At 32.8% G+C, this 18,011-nt stretch overlaps 1 protein-coding gene and 1 pseudogene across 1 annotated transcript; both read right to left on the bottom strand.

The window, feature by feature from the left end:
• Nucleotides 1-923: 923 nt before the first annotated feature.
• LOC128189132 (eukaryotic translation initiation factor 4 gamma 3-like) lies at nt 924-10,796 on the bottom strand. Its single transcript, XM_052860617.1, is given in 18 exon segments — nt 924-1,872; nt 1,983-2,129; nt 2,223-2,304; nt 2,392-2,532; nt 2,654-2,758; nt 3,330-3,534; nt 3,647-3,819; nt 3,914-4,044; nt 4,047-4,182; nt 7,063-7,167; nt 8,039-8,195; nt 8,283-8,365; nt 8,485-8,628; nt 8,720-8,785; nt 9,246-9,288; nt 9,290-9,381; nt 9,542-9,761; nt 9,993-10,796. Coding segments are annotated over 18 exon segments (2,247 nt in total). The 5' UTR covers nt 10,028-10,796; the 3' UTR covers nt 924-1,690.
• Nucleotides 10,797-13,715: 2,919 nt separating this feature from the next.
• LOC128186772 (probable E3 ubiquitin-protein ligase MID2) lies at nt 13,716-16,644 on the bottom strand (annotated as a pseudogene).
• Between the last annotated feature and the right edge of the window lie 1,367 nt (nt 16,645-18,011).

The raw sequence follows: 18,011 nt of genomic DNA, 5'->3' as shown, positions 1-18,011 counted from the left end.
CTTTTGTTACAAATGCATGACATAACTTTGATAACATAATGGAGAATTGTGAGAACTTTTATTTTCTAGTATCTGAGCCTTATCATTGTAATACTAATACTATTACTCAAAATGGATGGTAAGATCAACAAAATCCTTAACACTGAGCCTTCACGAGTTCCAATAATCCCAAAGTTTCTGTCAATGTTGCCTGCAATGTACTTCGTAGAGCTAGAATCAGAGTAAGGTGACACGCCATTACTACTCCCGCCCATTCATTTGTTAGCAATATTTTCGCATTATGTTTTCAAGATATGAATTCATTTTTATGGAAATATACATATAATGTGTACATTTACATTGTTCTATGTAATTATCTCTTTCTCGATATCACTAAAACTCATTCTTATTTTATTATTTTTTAACCCAATATTTTGCCAAGTATTGACTTAGCAGATAGCAAAAAAAAACTTATTAATCATAGTAAGAAAATTTAAATTATGTAAACTCACCCCAGTACAATGCAAAATATTTGCATTAATAAAACGACACAATTCATGTAGATTTTAAGTCGATATGACGATAAAAAAGTACGACAATGTATAAGTTATAACACAACAACTGTAAGCCCCGATACGCTTCCGTACATACCAAGCTTACACTCCTCGGATTCCTCCAACGGGTCAAGTGAACTCAACACGTTGTGTTTTCTTTTTTGCCAAATACATATATATTAAACAAATATTTTACTAATCAATTTAAGAATATGTTTTTATATATCACATTATTAGAGAAAAATTGATAAATCCATATCATTTTCAACAGATTCATCTGAAATTATAGTCAGGAAATATACAAAAACGTTGATCATAGACAATTTACTTTTTATTCTATTTTAGGTTGTAGGTCTTTAAAGTAAAATGAATAGATAATAATAATGAATTGCACGAAAAACTGCAATATTTAACAAACATACACAACATTCGTTCTTTTATTGTTTGTTAATTACCAAATGGTTGGTTTAATCTGCCTATGAGAGAGTCCAGAAAAATTTGATAGCTCCATAGATTTATCATAAATCGGTATATATAGACATTATCAATCATGCATTCATTCATTCATACACTTTTTTTTTTAGAAAACAACCAACAAATTAGATAAATAATGAGCTGTTTTTTACTGCAATAAAAAGATACAGTTTGCCCAGCTTTCATGCATGTGGGTTTTGGTTAACCATTGTTTATTTTTAATAATCATAAAAGGTTTGAAAATTAATACTCATTTATTTGAAAACAACCTGTGATAACATGATTATGAGCATATACGAATTTTAAAAAATGGTAAGATCACCATGTATGAAATATAGGCTAATGAAATACGTTGTACTTTTTTCATATTCGTTGCATATGATTTTTTAAGTAAATTTCTTTGTTAAGTCGATACACAAAAAGGTTTTTATTGAAGTGAAATGCCTGATTACTTATTCTATTGACAAAACCATTGATCAGAAATATACGCTCAAATTTCGCTAAATAAAAGAAAATTGATGTCCACTAATATCAATGAAATCAAGAAAATCGTTCCAAGAAAATGAAATCTACAAGAAACATTCGTTTTCACTTAATTATCACATGATTAATTAAAATATATAATCGTATTTAAATGAATTCCACTCTTCTCCATTTCTTCAAGATCTATGATTAAATTATCCTCAGCTGTCTTTGATATCATCCTCAGCTTCACGAAGCCAGGTGAAGAACTGTACAACTTGTTTCATTGCTACACCTTTTCCTTCTTGTTCATTAGGGTCTTTGCTTTTCTCCCACTGATTAAATCCATCCTCAGAAATAATGTCTTCATCATACAGTGTATCAAACAGTGTGCGCAATACTCCTGCAAAGGATAAAACAACCGTTAGCCTTTTTTCAAAGCAGACATATCTTAAAAAATTGAAATATTTTGTATTTGATAACTAAACTAAAACATATGTAGACAAAAAATACCTTGTGGATGTCCCAACTTGTGCACCAGGGATTGTATTGCATAAAGTGCTTGCAATTCCGATTCTGCTCGGTGGTCCAAGTATTTATGAAGCAAATCTCCTCTGTTCTTGATAACATCAGGTAACACACGTGCACTGCTTCCAAAGCCTATGTATAATGCAATCAATATCATTAGTAAGCAGACACTCTAAAGTATTTGTAGTGCTTCAAATAAATAAATAGGGAGAATTGATCACATACCTGTTATTGCACTTTCACAGACAGATGTCATCAAAGCACGGATAAACGTGTTGCTATTCTTCGTTGGATCATCAACACTCTCCTTTAAACAAAATAAAAAATAGCTTACATTGCATTCAAATCATTAAAGCCAAAATACAAATCATTCACTTTAGACATGGTGCTTTACCTCAATCCAGTCAAATATCTCTTCATTTTCAGCTTTTTCCTTGAAGAGGAGTTGATGCAGTTTGTCCCGAATAGTTTCCATGGATATGGAAACTATGGGGATGCTTGGTTGACTGTCATCTCCAGCAGTAAACTCAACTTTCTGTAATTCAGGAGCAATACGAACATGCAAATTAATTTGTTGAGTGAATTGTCAAATACATTTTATTAAAATGTATTATTTTGGGTCTTTTTTTTCAGGAAAGCTGAATTCTTCCAATTACTTTGTCAATAATGTATTTTGTCAATTTCTTCACATCACCAGCAGACATAAAGTATTCCCATTGTAGACCAGATTGTCTCCACAGGGATTCAACATTTTTCTGGCCCTAAATTGAAAAAAAAAATATTTATTAAACAAAAGATGTTTGTGAAACATTTTTGCCCCTCCCTTGAAAACATCTATGAAGAAAATGAACGGAAACTGCAACTAATTGGAATACAAAGAGTATAACTCTGTCAAATTTTGCTCGATCGGGTCCAAAATTGAACTTGACCTGAACAAAATAAACAGAAACTGCAAATCATTGGAATTTGTCTATGTCCCATAGGCATAAGTGTGTCAAAAATTGCTTGGTCGTACCTAAAATCAAATTTAATCTAGATATTATTATGATAAATCTGTATACCAAATTTTGTTTCAACATGTGCAACCTCTTCGAAGAAAATAAACTTCTTCGAAGGGGGCATAAAACTGAAAACAATTACAAAATATATGATATGTGACAATATGTCGACAACTAAATTATCAAAATTTAACTAAGACTTATGTAATATACAACTTCATGAACGAGGAAAACGTCCTCATCTGCATCAGAGTAAATAATGACTCATCACTAGTTTGATGTTATTGAACAAGAATACAAATCACTTCAATAGTAAAAATGTCACAAGGCATACCTCTCTATGGCTAGCAGCATGTAAAACCTCAGCAACTAAAAGTCCAGCTTTGTTGTTTTCTTTCAGAGGTTCGGCAACCTTGCGAAGGAAGTTTAGAGGAACACTTCCATTTTGAACCATTGGACCAATCAGCTCACCAAAATACTGCCAGATTTTTGGAATCCCAATTTCCATGTCTTCAGCATACTGAATTACTTCAGTAAGACTACAAAACAGAACAGAGTAAGAGTAACATTTCCCCAATATCAGATGTACAATTCTTTTTTCCTAGAATCAATGTTTTGAGTTTTCTCCCATGAGAAGTTAGTCAAGCTTACGCTTGAATATACACTGGGACAGATAAAACATTCTTTTTGACTAGATCATTCAATAAAAGGCCAGTCTGGTTCCTTGTTATGTCGGATCTCTCCAAGACATAGTTCACTGCTGAACTAACAAAGGTGTGCATCACAGATGGGGATTTCAGCTCCTCAACACAGAAAATGGCCTCCTGAATACAGAGAGATGATATTTAGAGATCAGACAAGAAATTCATTAGATATTCAAGAAAGTCTTATGAAATTTTCTATATTATAAACTGTTACCTTGATATCTTGTAAATGTAAATATTCATCCAAAATAGTTTTGGTTTTCTTTTCCATCTCTTCATCAGTAAGCTCTTTGGCAGTGGGTTGAGCTGGCTCGCTACTCTTTTCAATCTTCACTCTAGCTCCACTTTTTTTTGTTTAGGTTTGTGCAGTGCCTTTAATTGTTGCGAGAATATTTGCCTTTTTTGCTCTTCTTCCTGGACTTCTTTGTGGATCTGATCAATAGTCTTTGGAATGTTTTCAGCTCTCCTTGGAATCCATTTACACTGTGAAAGGACACATCACTTTTATAAGATGATTAGATTTCAACTTAATGCAGTTTTCAGATATTATACATTTATTGCATAATGGTGAAGGAAATGTGAAGAGTTTTTCCTCCAAGAAAAATTATATTTCCTGGGGGCTTTGTCCGAGAAAAATTTCATTCTTCGGGGGGAATAAATCTTCATATTTCCCAAACATTCATGCAATAAATTTTTTTATTATACCGAACAACATATGATCGAACAATTTAGATTTTTGACTTTTTAAAAGCGTCGACCTTTCCATTAAGGTGGAATAACACACCTGGAAATAGTCACTCAAATTAACAGGACATTTTTTGATAATGAAAGATATAATAATAAATAAACTGTACAAATTTCAAATAAGCGAAAAATTTGCAGTTTTGGGATAAAAAAGGAATATCTAAAATAATAAATACAGTAAGTAACAACAAAAGCTCCTGCAGGATTCGAACTCGGAAAGTATGGATCACAAGTCCGACATTTTATCCACTCGGCTATGGAGTAAGTTATATGCTTCAGTCCATAAAATCCTTTTAATAAAACGAAATGTCGTTTCGATCAGCGGTTAGCCTTTGTGTGATGATGTGTTATTCCACCTTAATTTGGAATGAAAAAATATCGAGATTTCCAAAGAGGCGGAATATGACATTTGGGTATATCCCTCTAACTATTTTTAGAATCGGTAGGACAACAAAGTAGTGCCTTTAAGCAAAATAGTTCCTATACGTTCAGAGTGTATATATACATTTATTGGGACATTTTAAATCAGAATGCTTGACACATGTCAGAAAAGAGGATATTCAATTTTAAAAACAAGTGTCAAAATTGAATTATCATTTGAAGAAAAGAAATGAAATTGTTTGATGTACACCCTTTCCTAAACTGAGAAAATCCCTACTTTTTCTTTCATTTTTATAGTTTTTCAATACAGACGCATTTTGTCGGAAAACGAATCTGACTTCAAACCACGAAATTTTAACAGGAAAGAGACAATTTGATGAGCTTTCATTCAAGAGGTCCCTCGTTGCTGAACGAAAATTAGGGCCGGAGCTATGAACCCTAACGTTAACATTACCGCCTTATATGGAAAATGCATTAGTGGACTTTACACATTTATTCCGGGAGACACAACGCTTTGTTCGCCCTGTCACGTGACTTTCTTGATCAATCAGATGACGCGTTATATAGAATAATCATATTGAAGTATAAAAAATTCTGTTACAGCCCGTATTATACTAAAAATAGAAAATGTATACACCTCCCTATACTCAAAATAGATTTTCATGACAAAATATGCGACATTGTTACGTCATAATAGCGAAAACAACACCTATACATTGCGAACAAAATTTATTTCTGTTAACCTATACGCTTGAAGAGAATGAATAAAATTAGTCTATGATTTATTATAATAAAGCAGTTATAGCCTTTTGATATCGGCCAATACATGGTTTTATAGATCTAACAAAAGTATATAAACTTTGGACTTTGTCCTTAGTCGATATACTCTCATCAGGTCTATACAACTTTATATTGACCTCAACAAAAGGTTACAATTGTATATTATTATAATTTAATTCTGGTTGTAGCGCTTTATTTAGTTGGCGAAATAAAGTCATATACATAAATTTACATCTAACATGTTTAATTTCCTCTCTTTCTTACGGAAAAATATAGTCAATTCATAGCTCTATAGAAACAGCCACACTGAAATTTACACGCCCCATTTATCGATTGGTCGAAATCTACAGCGGCTGAAAGTGACAGGACTGAAATTGACACGCCCTGTTTATCGATTGGTCTGAATTTACAGCGACCTAAGTAAACTCACGGACTGCACGAAATAATCATGATAATGCCAGACTCAAAGTCTCACAAGACACGATTTGGCTGTTTCTTTTAGCTAACGTACTATGCACATTAACAGGAGTTTAGTGAATTTTATTAGCTTTTCATAATCAATTTATTCATTAGTTAAAGAAAGATGTGAATATAAACAATAAAATGCTTTCTTTGATGATTCATGCAAGTTATGAAGGTAATGATCATTGCAGGAAAAATTAACATAACCCGCTTATAACGCTGGTTATGTATTTTTCCTGCAATGTCGCTACCTTCATATCCCGAATGAATCACCAAAGAAAGCATTTTATTGTTTAAGTATATTGTATAAAATAAATTGTCTAGTCATAATACGGCGCGCATGCAGAGTATTAATCCGCTTGTCATTTCGTTTCTACTTTTTCAAATTAACCTCATTTTAATAAAAAAAAAAATGGGCCTCATTTTCTAATTTAAGAAGTATAAGGAATAAATTTAATATAAACCTACTAAGTATGTTATACGAGTATAATATAACTTTGTACAGTTTCCACTTTTTTATAAACTGATTCGCGATTATTAGAGTAAGCTGTTCCTAGCTATGTTATATCTTATAGAATAGTTAAAAATTAAATTCATTCCTTAAATAATATTGTATTATTCCCAAGGATATGCTTAGTCGATCGCTGTCGGGTGATCGTGCTATAAATTCTGTAAAATTCTATAAAAACCTTTGTATACTAAAAATAGAAAATTTATAGACCTGACTATATAAATTTTTCATAACTAAACACAGGTATTGGTATGTTTGACATTGTGATGTCACAACAGCGAAATCGGTGCCTATATATTAAGAACCAAATATTTTACTATTATAGTTCGTTTTACATTCAATAAAATTAAACAATTTCAGACTTCGTCCTCAGTCGACATACTTTCATCAGGTCTATAAACCCATGTATTGACCTCTTCAAAAGGCTATAATTATATTAAGTTTAGCTAACAGAAAGAATTCTGGAAAAAATGACTCATCCATACCTTTCTGAGATCGATGACATCTTGCAATATGAATCTCACTCTTGAAGATGTCTTCTTCTCTTGTACAATCTTATCTATCTGATTGAAGTACTGTTCCATTCTAAGCTATAAAAGGGGAAAACATTAACGAGTGATAAATATTATTGATTATACACGATGAATACAAAACCTTATATGTATCATACTTAAAGATTCCAATCTTATTTAATTTACACCCTTCCCTCCTCCCCCAAAAATCCTATCATCGGTAGAATCTGTCAAATACTGCTTAAATGTAATTCTCAATTGACCATGTTTAATAAAGGTTTAATTTGTACTTACCGATTTCTAGTGTTACTATTAAAATTAAGCGGAAGTCTCAATGTCCTCAATATTATCAAAACGTCAACTTTTTAAAAATGTCTCCCTTTTAAAGCTCTGTAGTGGTTTTTATGATGAAAATCGAAATGTGTTAGTGGGAAAACCTTACATTTTTGCGTTGAAACTTTTCTTTTTATTTATACACTACATGTTTGATAGGAAATTGTTAGCAAGCATTATTAGCCTTCGTGCCGCCGAAGCTTTACATTACGTTATATATTTGAAATCTTAAATGTAATTCTCAATTGACCGTGTATAATTAGGTTTGTATTTACCCATTTCTAGTGTTACTGTTCAAATTAAGCGGAAGTTTCATTGTCCACAATATTATTAAAACGAAATTACATTTTTTTATTGATATTGACTGACATTAAGAAAACTTTTGTTATAGTAGCTGTCACCGCAAAAAAGTAAAGTGTTCTTGCATCTTTCTTTTAACATAATGTAGTTTACTCCACAGTTCTAAACTGCCGCTACATTCACAATCACATCATAATGCAATAGAGCAAATGTTTGTAGATTATGAATTCAAATTCATTTACAAAATGCATTGCACAGAAGTTCCTTTGTTTTTTTGCTCATTCTTTTTTATTTATCTACAAGGTGCAATTCTAACCCTGGCTTTGTCTGTGTCCAATTCTTTTCCAATGATTGAAAGAAGCCAGCAAACACACTCTAATCTTTCTTCATCCTTAGCCTTCAGAAATTTGAACACGCAACCATACATGATGTTTTCAGATAACATCTTTAGGTTGAACAGTTCACCAATAAATCTTTAATGCAAAATAAAATCATATCACAAATAAATTCAAAAGAAGAGCTGCCATTAAAGAAAACAAGACTTCACATGTGTCTTTTACCTGATATTTCCCAACGCACGATTTTTTTCTTTGATTTCTGAGATTTCCAATTCCTTACATAATTCTTCACGTTTCTCTTGGTCCTCAAAACAACAGAAAAACTTAATAAATACCATCCTTAAAATATAAACATTTATCTATGTTTTGCAATAAGTTAAGGTTGAAATCATTTTTTTTAAATTCTATATTGAATAAACCATACCTGTGTTTCTTCAATGACTTCTTTCCTTTTCTTCATCTCTTTTTCTAAATCTTTGTCTTTTTCGAACTCTTTCTGACATTTCATCAATAATATTGCACGAAAATTTACATACTCTCCTTGCTTAGAAGTGAAATTAACATTGATCTGTAACACAAACTTAATTATGCTTTAAGGCTTTTAAAACTAAGAGTTTGTATCACCATCATGCAACAAGTGATGTAGTTTTTGAACTCACCATAGCTAAATAACGGCACATACTGGCGTATGCAACACAGTAGCAAGGCTCACTAATATCGATAGCCTTCAATGTTTAAAAGAAAAATTACGAGAAATTAGATAAAATTAGAATATGCTTATGTTTCTGATACAGATAACTATAATTCATTATTTCTATTCACTTTTGTGCTGACTAACCCTATTTAAGGTACCTCACTACACCTAGACTTATACCTTTTTAGACACTACGTCACACGATGGCGATTTAAACGTTTTGTCAAACTGTTTATATCGTTCCAATGTGTTGTAAAACGTCGTAGCTCAGTGGTTAAAACATTGGGCTTCTGAACGCAGATCACGAGTTCGAATCATTCATTTTTACTGAATTAAATTTTCGAAAATGTATTTTTCATCCAAAATTGCACATTTTTTTGCTTATTGGACTGAAATACGTCTTATCCATTATGATATCTATCTTAATCAAGTAATTTTCTGCTGATTTGAGAAAATATTTTAAGGTGTAGTGAGACACCTTAATCACTTACTCTTTCAAATATCAGATCAGTAACTCCTTTTAGTCTTTCTTCAGTTAATTTCCATTTCAGAAAGCTGCTTCACCAGAGTTTGGAATTTCTGTGGTGCAAGTTTGTTGAGAATATTGCGCACTCTTTTGAAGATCTCCTTTTGATAAAATAGTTTACATGTAATAAAACATTTTGTACCTTTTTAAAAATACAAATAAATACTATTACCACATCTTCAGAAATATGCATTCTCTGCATCATGTCTTTTAGGTTTTTTTTCACCATCTTAGTACTAGACAAACATAAATGTAAATCACCGCTGTGTTTTTGGTAACTTCATCAATTTCTGTCTGATCCTGCTTTCTTTTAGGTTTCCACGGTGACTCTGCCTTGTGTAGGATGACATCCTGTGGGATACTACAAAAAGTGGCCTTTCTTTTACCTTTAAGCATTGCCCTTTGAGGTTTATGACCTTTACTGCCCTTTCTGGTTTGGTTGTGGTGTGTTGTAGTTGGATCATCAACACCGTGCACATCCCTTTAGAATTAAAACAGAAAACATTTATGAACTTATTCAACTTATCACTCTGCGAAATACACTTATTTTAATTTTACAACTAATTAAGTAAGCAGTGGCCTTTATCAGAACACGAAAAGAAAAAATTGAAGAACAGTACAAAACACTGTGGTGTCAACTTTCATTTTCCTTACGAACAACATAATTATATCAATAGAGCAAAAAACGAATGTTAACATCAACATTATTTACCTGTTACTAGGAGCATTTGAATTTTCTTGTTCCATAGAGTTTCTGATCCCACTTCTAGATCTTCCTCGTTTTCAGATTTTAAATCAATTTGCTCTGTATCCGGACTAAGTTCACCTAGTTTTTGTAATAATTAGTCTTATTAATTTATCTTTGTTAGATGATAATTACATTTCTCTTATTATTTAATCGTATGAGTATGCATTTAACATGTTATTCCTATCCGAAAAACTTCAGTTCGAAAACGTATCATTCCTATTCTGAAAATAACGTTCAAGGGCAACAAAAGTCCAGTTAAGGAGACAGAAATCTGAATACCAGGAAAAAAATAACTATGCATACAGGTACATACGAAAATGATAATACAGATCTATATAGAGATAACAATTCAAATTTAGTACTCTCTTTTCGTAGTATTTTGTGTTCTAAACCTCCAAGAAAAGAATGGTCTGCTTTGCAATCGCTCTGTAGATTCAACATAGAACAGTTGAATGAAAGATTCATATGATAATATATGATAACACGGTACTAGTAAGTTATGTTGTAAAACAGTAATAACACGTTCAAAAAACACAAAAACGAAATTCTCTACCTTCTGCAAATGTAAAGAAATACAAGTTAGTTTTGCTTTCGTTTTCACAGATAAGTAAGTGGGTCTATTACAGTAGCTAGCTGACATCTACGATAATATTATGACTGTACCCACACACAAATGTAAAAATTAAAAATTCCGAATTGTTAAATGTTTGTAACTGCAAGTCATTTGATTAACATACCCAATGTGTAAAACAAAAAGCAGAGATATTGCATGAAACGCCGTGTTAGCAAACATGTACACACTTACAAGCAAGGAAAATCGATACTCAAATATTAATCTCATTTCTAATCATAAATCCGATGTATGAATCACCATTATTGCTTAATAGTAACAAAACTACAATAGTTATTCAAACATCTAGGTAAACAATATGCAATACTTTTTTGTTTCATTTTATACTTAAATTTGATATGGATACACCATTTATCCAAAACACTTTCATTTATTATCGGATGTATTGTTTCTATAAAATCTCCGTATCTATGAAATGACTGACAAAATAACAGAAAAAAATTACCTAAAATCAGTTCATAATGCTTGTGTTATTGAATTCCATTCTTCAAGGAAGTGACAATCGGTTACTTATTTATGCGAAAAGGGGGTTTGTATAGGCTACACCTGTTTCCAAATCCTTATTGATATTTTTTAGTAAAACTACACAACAGTTTCAGTAAATATTGTACAATAAGCTGAATTAATCAGGTATCAATTGGTCGGCAATCATCCATTACCCATGTGTGACTTAATATCCTAATCCTATCCTTAGCGCCGTAGGGACACAACCTTTTTGCAAACCAGACAACTTTCAGACACCTTGCGCTGAACCCCGTCCCCCCGATCCCCCTTTAGATCTGCCAATGAACAACACCTCTACCCGGTCAAATTGACACACAGACATGTATAGACATTTTACATACTGCTTGCAAGAATATTGCATTTATTTTTAAAAGAAATATTTTACATATGAAAGCATAGTCATAAGCACAAAAAATCTTAGAATCTATTAGTTTAAAAAGCAAGCGTAGTACTTAATTATTGGGTATGTTAAAATATCACTCAAATCATCACTAAACAAGTTTTAATTATACCTTTTAAATAAATTGACATGAACTCAAAAAGTACATTGCCTTCCTGTCAACTGTCAGGGTTTTTTTATCTCATCAATTTTTGCTGAAAGAAACAGTAGTGTTATTTGTCATCAAACGTCGACGTCATTTCAGGGTCGGAGCCAATCAGTCAGCATTAAAAAAAATCAAAATATAAAAAGCAAAATAAGTTGTATTAATGCCAATATATCATCAAATACACAAAACGTCTTTGCGTTATGCGTATTTTTTTATTATTTGACTGAGGCCCTCTGAAATCTTGCGACGGTCTTTTATAGCTCAAGTCTGGAAACTCTGCCTCAATTATGCATTGATAGGAAATATCAGATTTCAGAAAAATGTTAAAAAATAGTGGTTACAATTTGTTAAATCAAAAGAGGAAAAGCAAACATTTGGTTTAGAGCTATTCTACAGAATCTACAAGGAATACACAAAGGCCGCAATTGCAGATGAGCCCGATTTTAATAATAGAATAATAATATCAATGTAGAACAAAATCAAAGGGGAAAAAAGCGTAAACTGTTGGTTTAAATTTCGTGGTTGTATTTACCTTGGCATATGTATGGGGCATAAACTTATCTATATAAGTCAATGCGTAGAAAAATTTTCTTCTAAAAATTATCTTTTTATGAAACATGAAGGAAGCAAGTGTGAAGAAGCATAACAAACACTTACTTTAACGGAAATTAAAATCAAAATGAAGTTCATGTTTGCAAGAAATTTAGACATGTCATTGTTAAAAGCGACTAGATGTTAACAATATATTCCGACAATCAGACAAGTGTTGCTTGAACATATTTTATTCAGTAAATCAAACCAGAAGATATTTGCAGGGTAATTACTATAGCGCTTGGTAACAAAAGTTGTAGGTACAGCAGGTTATCAGTTTTAAGAAGCAGATTCGAGCTGTATTGATATTCATTACTGTAATCACTTTATCGAGCTATAATCGACTGTTACGTTGATTACAATATCAAACTTTGTTAATTATTTACACACCTGTACACTCTACAAATATTGAATGGTAGTGAGATATTGTAAAATTTGAAGAAATATTTCCGAATGGATATTTGAGTAAAGTTTACAAAGTGATGTTTTATATAAGATGAATTTCTCATTTTGATTAATGACCATCGCATTTAGCATAAAATAGCTACAATAATGTAGCCCTCTCCGATTTTTTTGAATATCTGATGTTTACTGGAGAAGGCTACAATTAAATAGTGTCTCCGTAATGGTGCAAAATTAATTTTTTTTGCGGCTCACTTCGGTCTGAAAAAATCGTTTTCATATTTGACTTCTTTTAGATAAAATGATTTTTAATTCAGGTGGAACAAACTAACCGTATACAAATCAAAACCAGAAAAAACAAATCAGCATGTTTACCAGTAGTCTTTTTAGCAGCCATGACAGTTCTCGCGTGATGTTATGGGATTTGTGCTTGAAGATTTGATGGACTTGATAGCGTGATAGCGTGAATGTCAGTGTAAATAAGCGATCTAACCTCGTTTTATCACTAAAACACCATTCAAGGCAATGATATATTAATGGAAAATTCATATTTACCGCGTTAACTATGTTTAAAATAGGGGAATTCCTATATGCAGTTCAAGATCCGCTCCTTAATTCTCATTGGCTGTCCCAAAATAAAACCGATCAAGGTTAGTAAGCATGGCGGACAAATTCAAACTGCGTTGTTGACATACACGAAAAATAACCGATATATGGACTATACTTGATATTTTGGATTAATTTATGCCATACACAACTACAATGTTTGAGGTTAGGTTAAAAATGCAAATGTTATTGTCATTTATATACGATTTGAGCCGAAATCGTTGCGGGAGTGAATCACACCCATACTTGCAACACTACAGAGATCAAATGGAGTTATAGCCCTTTCCCAAAAAATAAAATCGGGCGAGGGTTACTTTATTGCAGTTTAGTATAAACAAGAGTAAATAAAGTATGTGTATTACATCTACATCACAAAACCAATACATGTGTATTATTCCGTAGAATATTATCAAAACCGATTTGGTTTGACTTTTCCTATAGCGTCACGATCATTTCTGTCAGCTACGTCATGCATAAATTATACACGCCGCCGGTGTGAAAACTATATGATTGGTTAACTCCTATTTTTAGGCCGAGTTATCAGTATACGCTTATGCAATGCCAGCGCTGATGGATTTCTCAGAACAGTTTATTTCCCCCCAATATTATTCATTCAAAATCGACTATCCCGTATGTTTAAATTCTGTGCTAAACTCTCTCTCTCTCTCTCTCTCTCTCTCTCTCTCTCTCTCTCTCTCTCTCTCTCTCTCTCTCTGTGCAAACGGGCGTTAAACCATAGCCTCAAGCTACGGTCCAGAGTACGGCGTTATAAAAAATATAATATTTAAAAGTTGCATGTGCTAAGCGTTCATTTCATGTAAATACCGTAAATGTATAATGCACATGTATTACCTACTAACTTGCCAGTCAAAGTGATAGGTATGAATTCCTCGATTTCTACACCTTTCGATCGGCAATCGACAGTCAATAAAAGTATTGAACGATGGTGTGAAAGAACGAGACGGAAGTGGAGAGTGCAAGGAGGTTTGTACATGTGCGTCTTCATTAGGCAAGTGTCCGATTCGTTTCTCTTCTGATGCCCTATCACTTTCGGTGTAAATATATATACTAAAATATTCACAAACCATTTACTGCAGATTTCTTTATTTTACCTGTCTCTGAACCCCCGTTCACCCGCTCCATACATGAACACTGGTTTGTTTACATACATAAAAAATACAGTTCTTGATCCGCTTTCCGAGTACGGTTAAAGGTTGTTTAATAGGAGAAAGTTTGGCCGGGTAAAGCTACAATTATTAACAGTAGTAAACTGAATGAAGAATTATTTAAATGGATTATTTGCACAAAATGTGGTATGGTATGATGTAAATATTTTTAAAAAATAGTGTTATTTTTATACGCGGTAAATTGCCGTAAAGTTTTTTTGTACATGTAAGTATTGTATGCACTGTAGCTTTATATTTTCTAACCCAAAATTTATACACAGAGCTACAGCTATATATGTTATGTACCGTATGTATTGTTTTGTCACAAGTGTACACTTTCGAAAAATAGCCCAATTTCGACAGTCACGAGTACCCATGTGAATTTTTCATTCTCTGATATGTTGTTGTTCTGTCCGTGCATAATTTAGTCTTAGTTAACCAGCAGCCAATCAGCGGTAAGCTGAATCCACCAATAAAAAAAACTGTGGTTAAGGTGCGGGTATTGTTTATGTATGACGTAGCTGAAAAAGTTGAACGCGACGCGATCGGAAAAGTCAAACCAAATCGGTTTTAGTAATATATTCTTGTTATTATCGATGTCCGTACTCATTTACCATAATTTGACTTTGACTTTAAACCAGCCATTATATCCCTCTTCTGTTGAATTCAGTGATTGCCAGTCTATAAATGACTTGGATCCCCAGCCTAGTTCACCTTTTGTGAAGAGATGGTGAAAGGTTCTTACAATGTCCTTTTTCCTGTCAACTTGGTTTATAAGGCTTAGCTCGAATGATATGTCAAGTGGCCAATCAGAATTTTCACTGGATACGAAGTTCAAATAAATTCCCAAGTTATTATTCATCATCTGCCATTTAATGTTCCATTTTGATTGAGACTTTGGATACAGAAATGGGGGACTGACCTGTACTGTGTGTTCCGAAGAGAAGAAGTGTTGAAACACTGTGTAACCTTTGAAACAACCTAACGAGCATAGAGTTTTGTTTATGTCTGCTAAAGGGTCATCTGCGTGTTGAGAATTCAGGGAAGCTAGTTTTGACCAGCTTTGCACATTTTTCAGATTATCTTCGAAATCTAAGACATAATGTGTACCAATTTCAGAAAAGCTGAATGCCAAACGAAGCCTTTCAAAGTGTTTTTCAATTGCCATCTTTGTCGTCTCCATTGTGACAAGTTTTTGTTTCACGCTTCTATGCTCCTCAACTGCTTCAGCTATTTTTTGACTGTGTATCAACATTTTCTTAAAAGCAGTCATGCATTCAATACCATATTGTTGACTCTGTTCAGTGTTTGTAAACGTCTTTTCTATCGATCCCTTTAGTTCTTCATGCAAGGTGTCCAAATGAGACTTGGTCTTGGTAATGGTGTCAGCTAAAGACTGCAGCATCGATTTTTTTCATCCTCAAGGTGTGTTAGCGTTTCATTTGCTTCTTTTAGAGCTATTGAAGTTCTGTTTTTAGCCCAATAAATTGTGTTTACAAAATTATCTACGTCAATGCTTTCTTCCTCGTTCTTTGCAATTTCATCCAAAGTTTTCACAACATCACAAGTTCTGTGTTCATTCGCAAAACAGATACTACAACAATTCTTTCTATGATCAAAACAAAAAACTTCCAGGACTTTGTTGATATGAAGAGGACACGGTTCATCCATTTCAAGAGGCTTCAGATCTGTATCGGGGGTGATACTTGACACAGAGTGCATGCAATTGTCTCTTTTACGCTTATGTGAATAGTTGTAGCATTGATCACACGTGCATTCCTTGCAATCTTTACAGTGATATGTTGCTACGTTTTTCTCGTTGGCATACTTACATGGCTCACAAAAATTTCCTTAGGTTTGGAATTGTTTGATATACGGTCAAGAAGAGACGTTATCAAATAATCGTTTGGCAGCTTCTGTGACCATTCTATACCAGACAGGTTTGTAAAGCCAGTCTCCAATCAGCACAGAGAACACCGAAAGAATCCAGTGTTTTCCTCCTCGGTTGCTGTCTTTTGTACTTGTACATAGCTTTGAATGCAAAGTTCGCAAAATGTATGTAAACAAGGCGACTTTTTAGGATTGTTGAACTTTCCTAAACAAATTGGACAGCTCAACTCAGAGTTCTCACCTTCAACGGTCGCCATTATTAGAGTCACGAAGTTTCGTTTTAGTTTTTCTGAAAAATAAAGAACGGCAACTCTTTTCCTTTTTATAACATGATCAATGGAATTTTGTTGTTTTATAAGATATTTAATAATTATGTCTTTTCTGTATGTTTTGTCCGAATTTCCATCTACTTAAACCCAAACTATTGTACTGTCGGTCAGTAGACTGCAATCTATTGAACCACCAGTCCAGTACTGGAATGGCAACTTATTTCGGGAAAACCGATCGGGATTCGAATTAACACGTAAATTTGTGCAGACGTCAGTATTAAATAAAATTGCTTTGATTTTGAATGTTAAGTTGCAGGCTAAATCGAGTGAATAATGTTTGTCACGTACAAGTCTTCAAATAAATTCTGCTTCATATGAATACAAAAATAGGCCAGCTAGCACTGGGGTGCAATTGGTACCTATAGGAATTCCAACAGAATGTTGGAAGACTTGATTTTCAATAGCTACAATCCGAATGGTTTTTAACAAAACTGTTTTGTATATGACTGAAGAGAAAGCAAGTAAATTTACGTGATCTATTTTTTTTTATTGAAAAAGCAGCTATCAATGATGTCAAAAAGCCTGGACTTTAATTCATTGGGGGATGCATAAAATGTAGAAAAGTCGTAAGTTGATGCTATTAATTTGGTAAAATTTGAGGGTTTTAAATTTTCTAAAAGTTCCTAGAAATTTTTAAGTATCCACATCTGATATAAACAGATTCTTGGATATACTGTTGCACAGTACTCTGAAGTTTACATTACTGCTGTTAATGATTTGGTAAGGAGTAAAGAAAGAAGTTTGAAGAACATTTACTGTAACCCGCTATATATCTTTCTTTGTAAGGATTTTTATCCTTAAGTTTTGGTATACAATATAGGTAGGGTAATTTAAATTGATTTTGGTTGTTGGGAACATTGAAAATATTTAAACTGACATATGATTTTGAAGACATTCCTCCTTAGAACGAGAACAATAAGTAAAAGTTGAATTGCCACTTGCAGAATTAAATTTATATATATAATTTACATTATAATTTATAATCTACAAACAAAGACAACATTGTTTCCTGCTTTCTCAACAGGGACCAGTACAAACTGGTCGTGAAATCCATCTTGTTCTTTTTTCACCTTTAAATTATCAAATATAAAAGCATATGATGTTTTTATACTTTAATCGCATAATGCAAGATTTTAACACGCATCGAACACTTTTATTCCATACTGACAACCTGTCGAGTCATTTTTCATGTTTGGCCAATCGTTTTGCGCATTCCTCTACAGAATTTATAATGTGTATGAAATTAGAATGCCAATTGAAAATCAGGGTTTCCTAAATTGTGGACCTTCAAGATTAAGTGATTTAAGGTCATCATT

The sequence above is a fragment of the Crassostrea angulata genome, chromosome 6 (assembly GCF_025612915.1).
Source record: "Crassostrea angulata isolate pt1a10 chromosome 6, ASM2561291v2, whole genome shotgun sequence".
NCBI lineage: Eukaryota > Metazoa > Mollusca > Bivalvia > Ostreida > Ostreidae > Magallana > Magallana angulata.
Note: the sequence above shows the minus strand (reverse complement) of the source record. Positions and strands in the feature narration are given on the sequence as shown.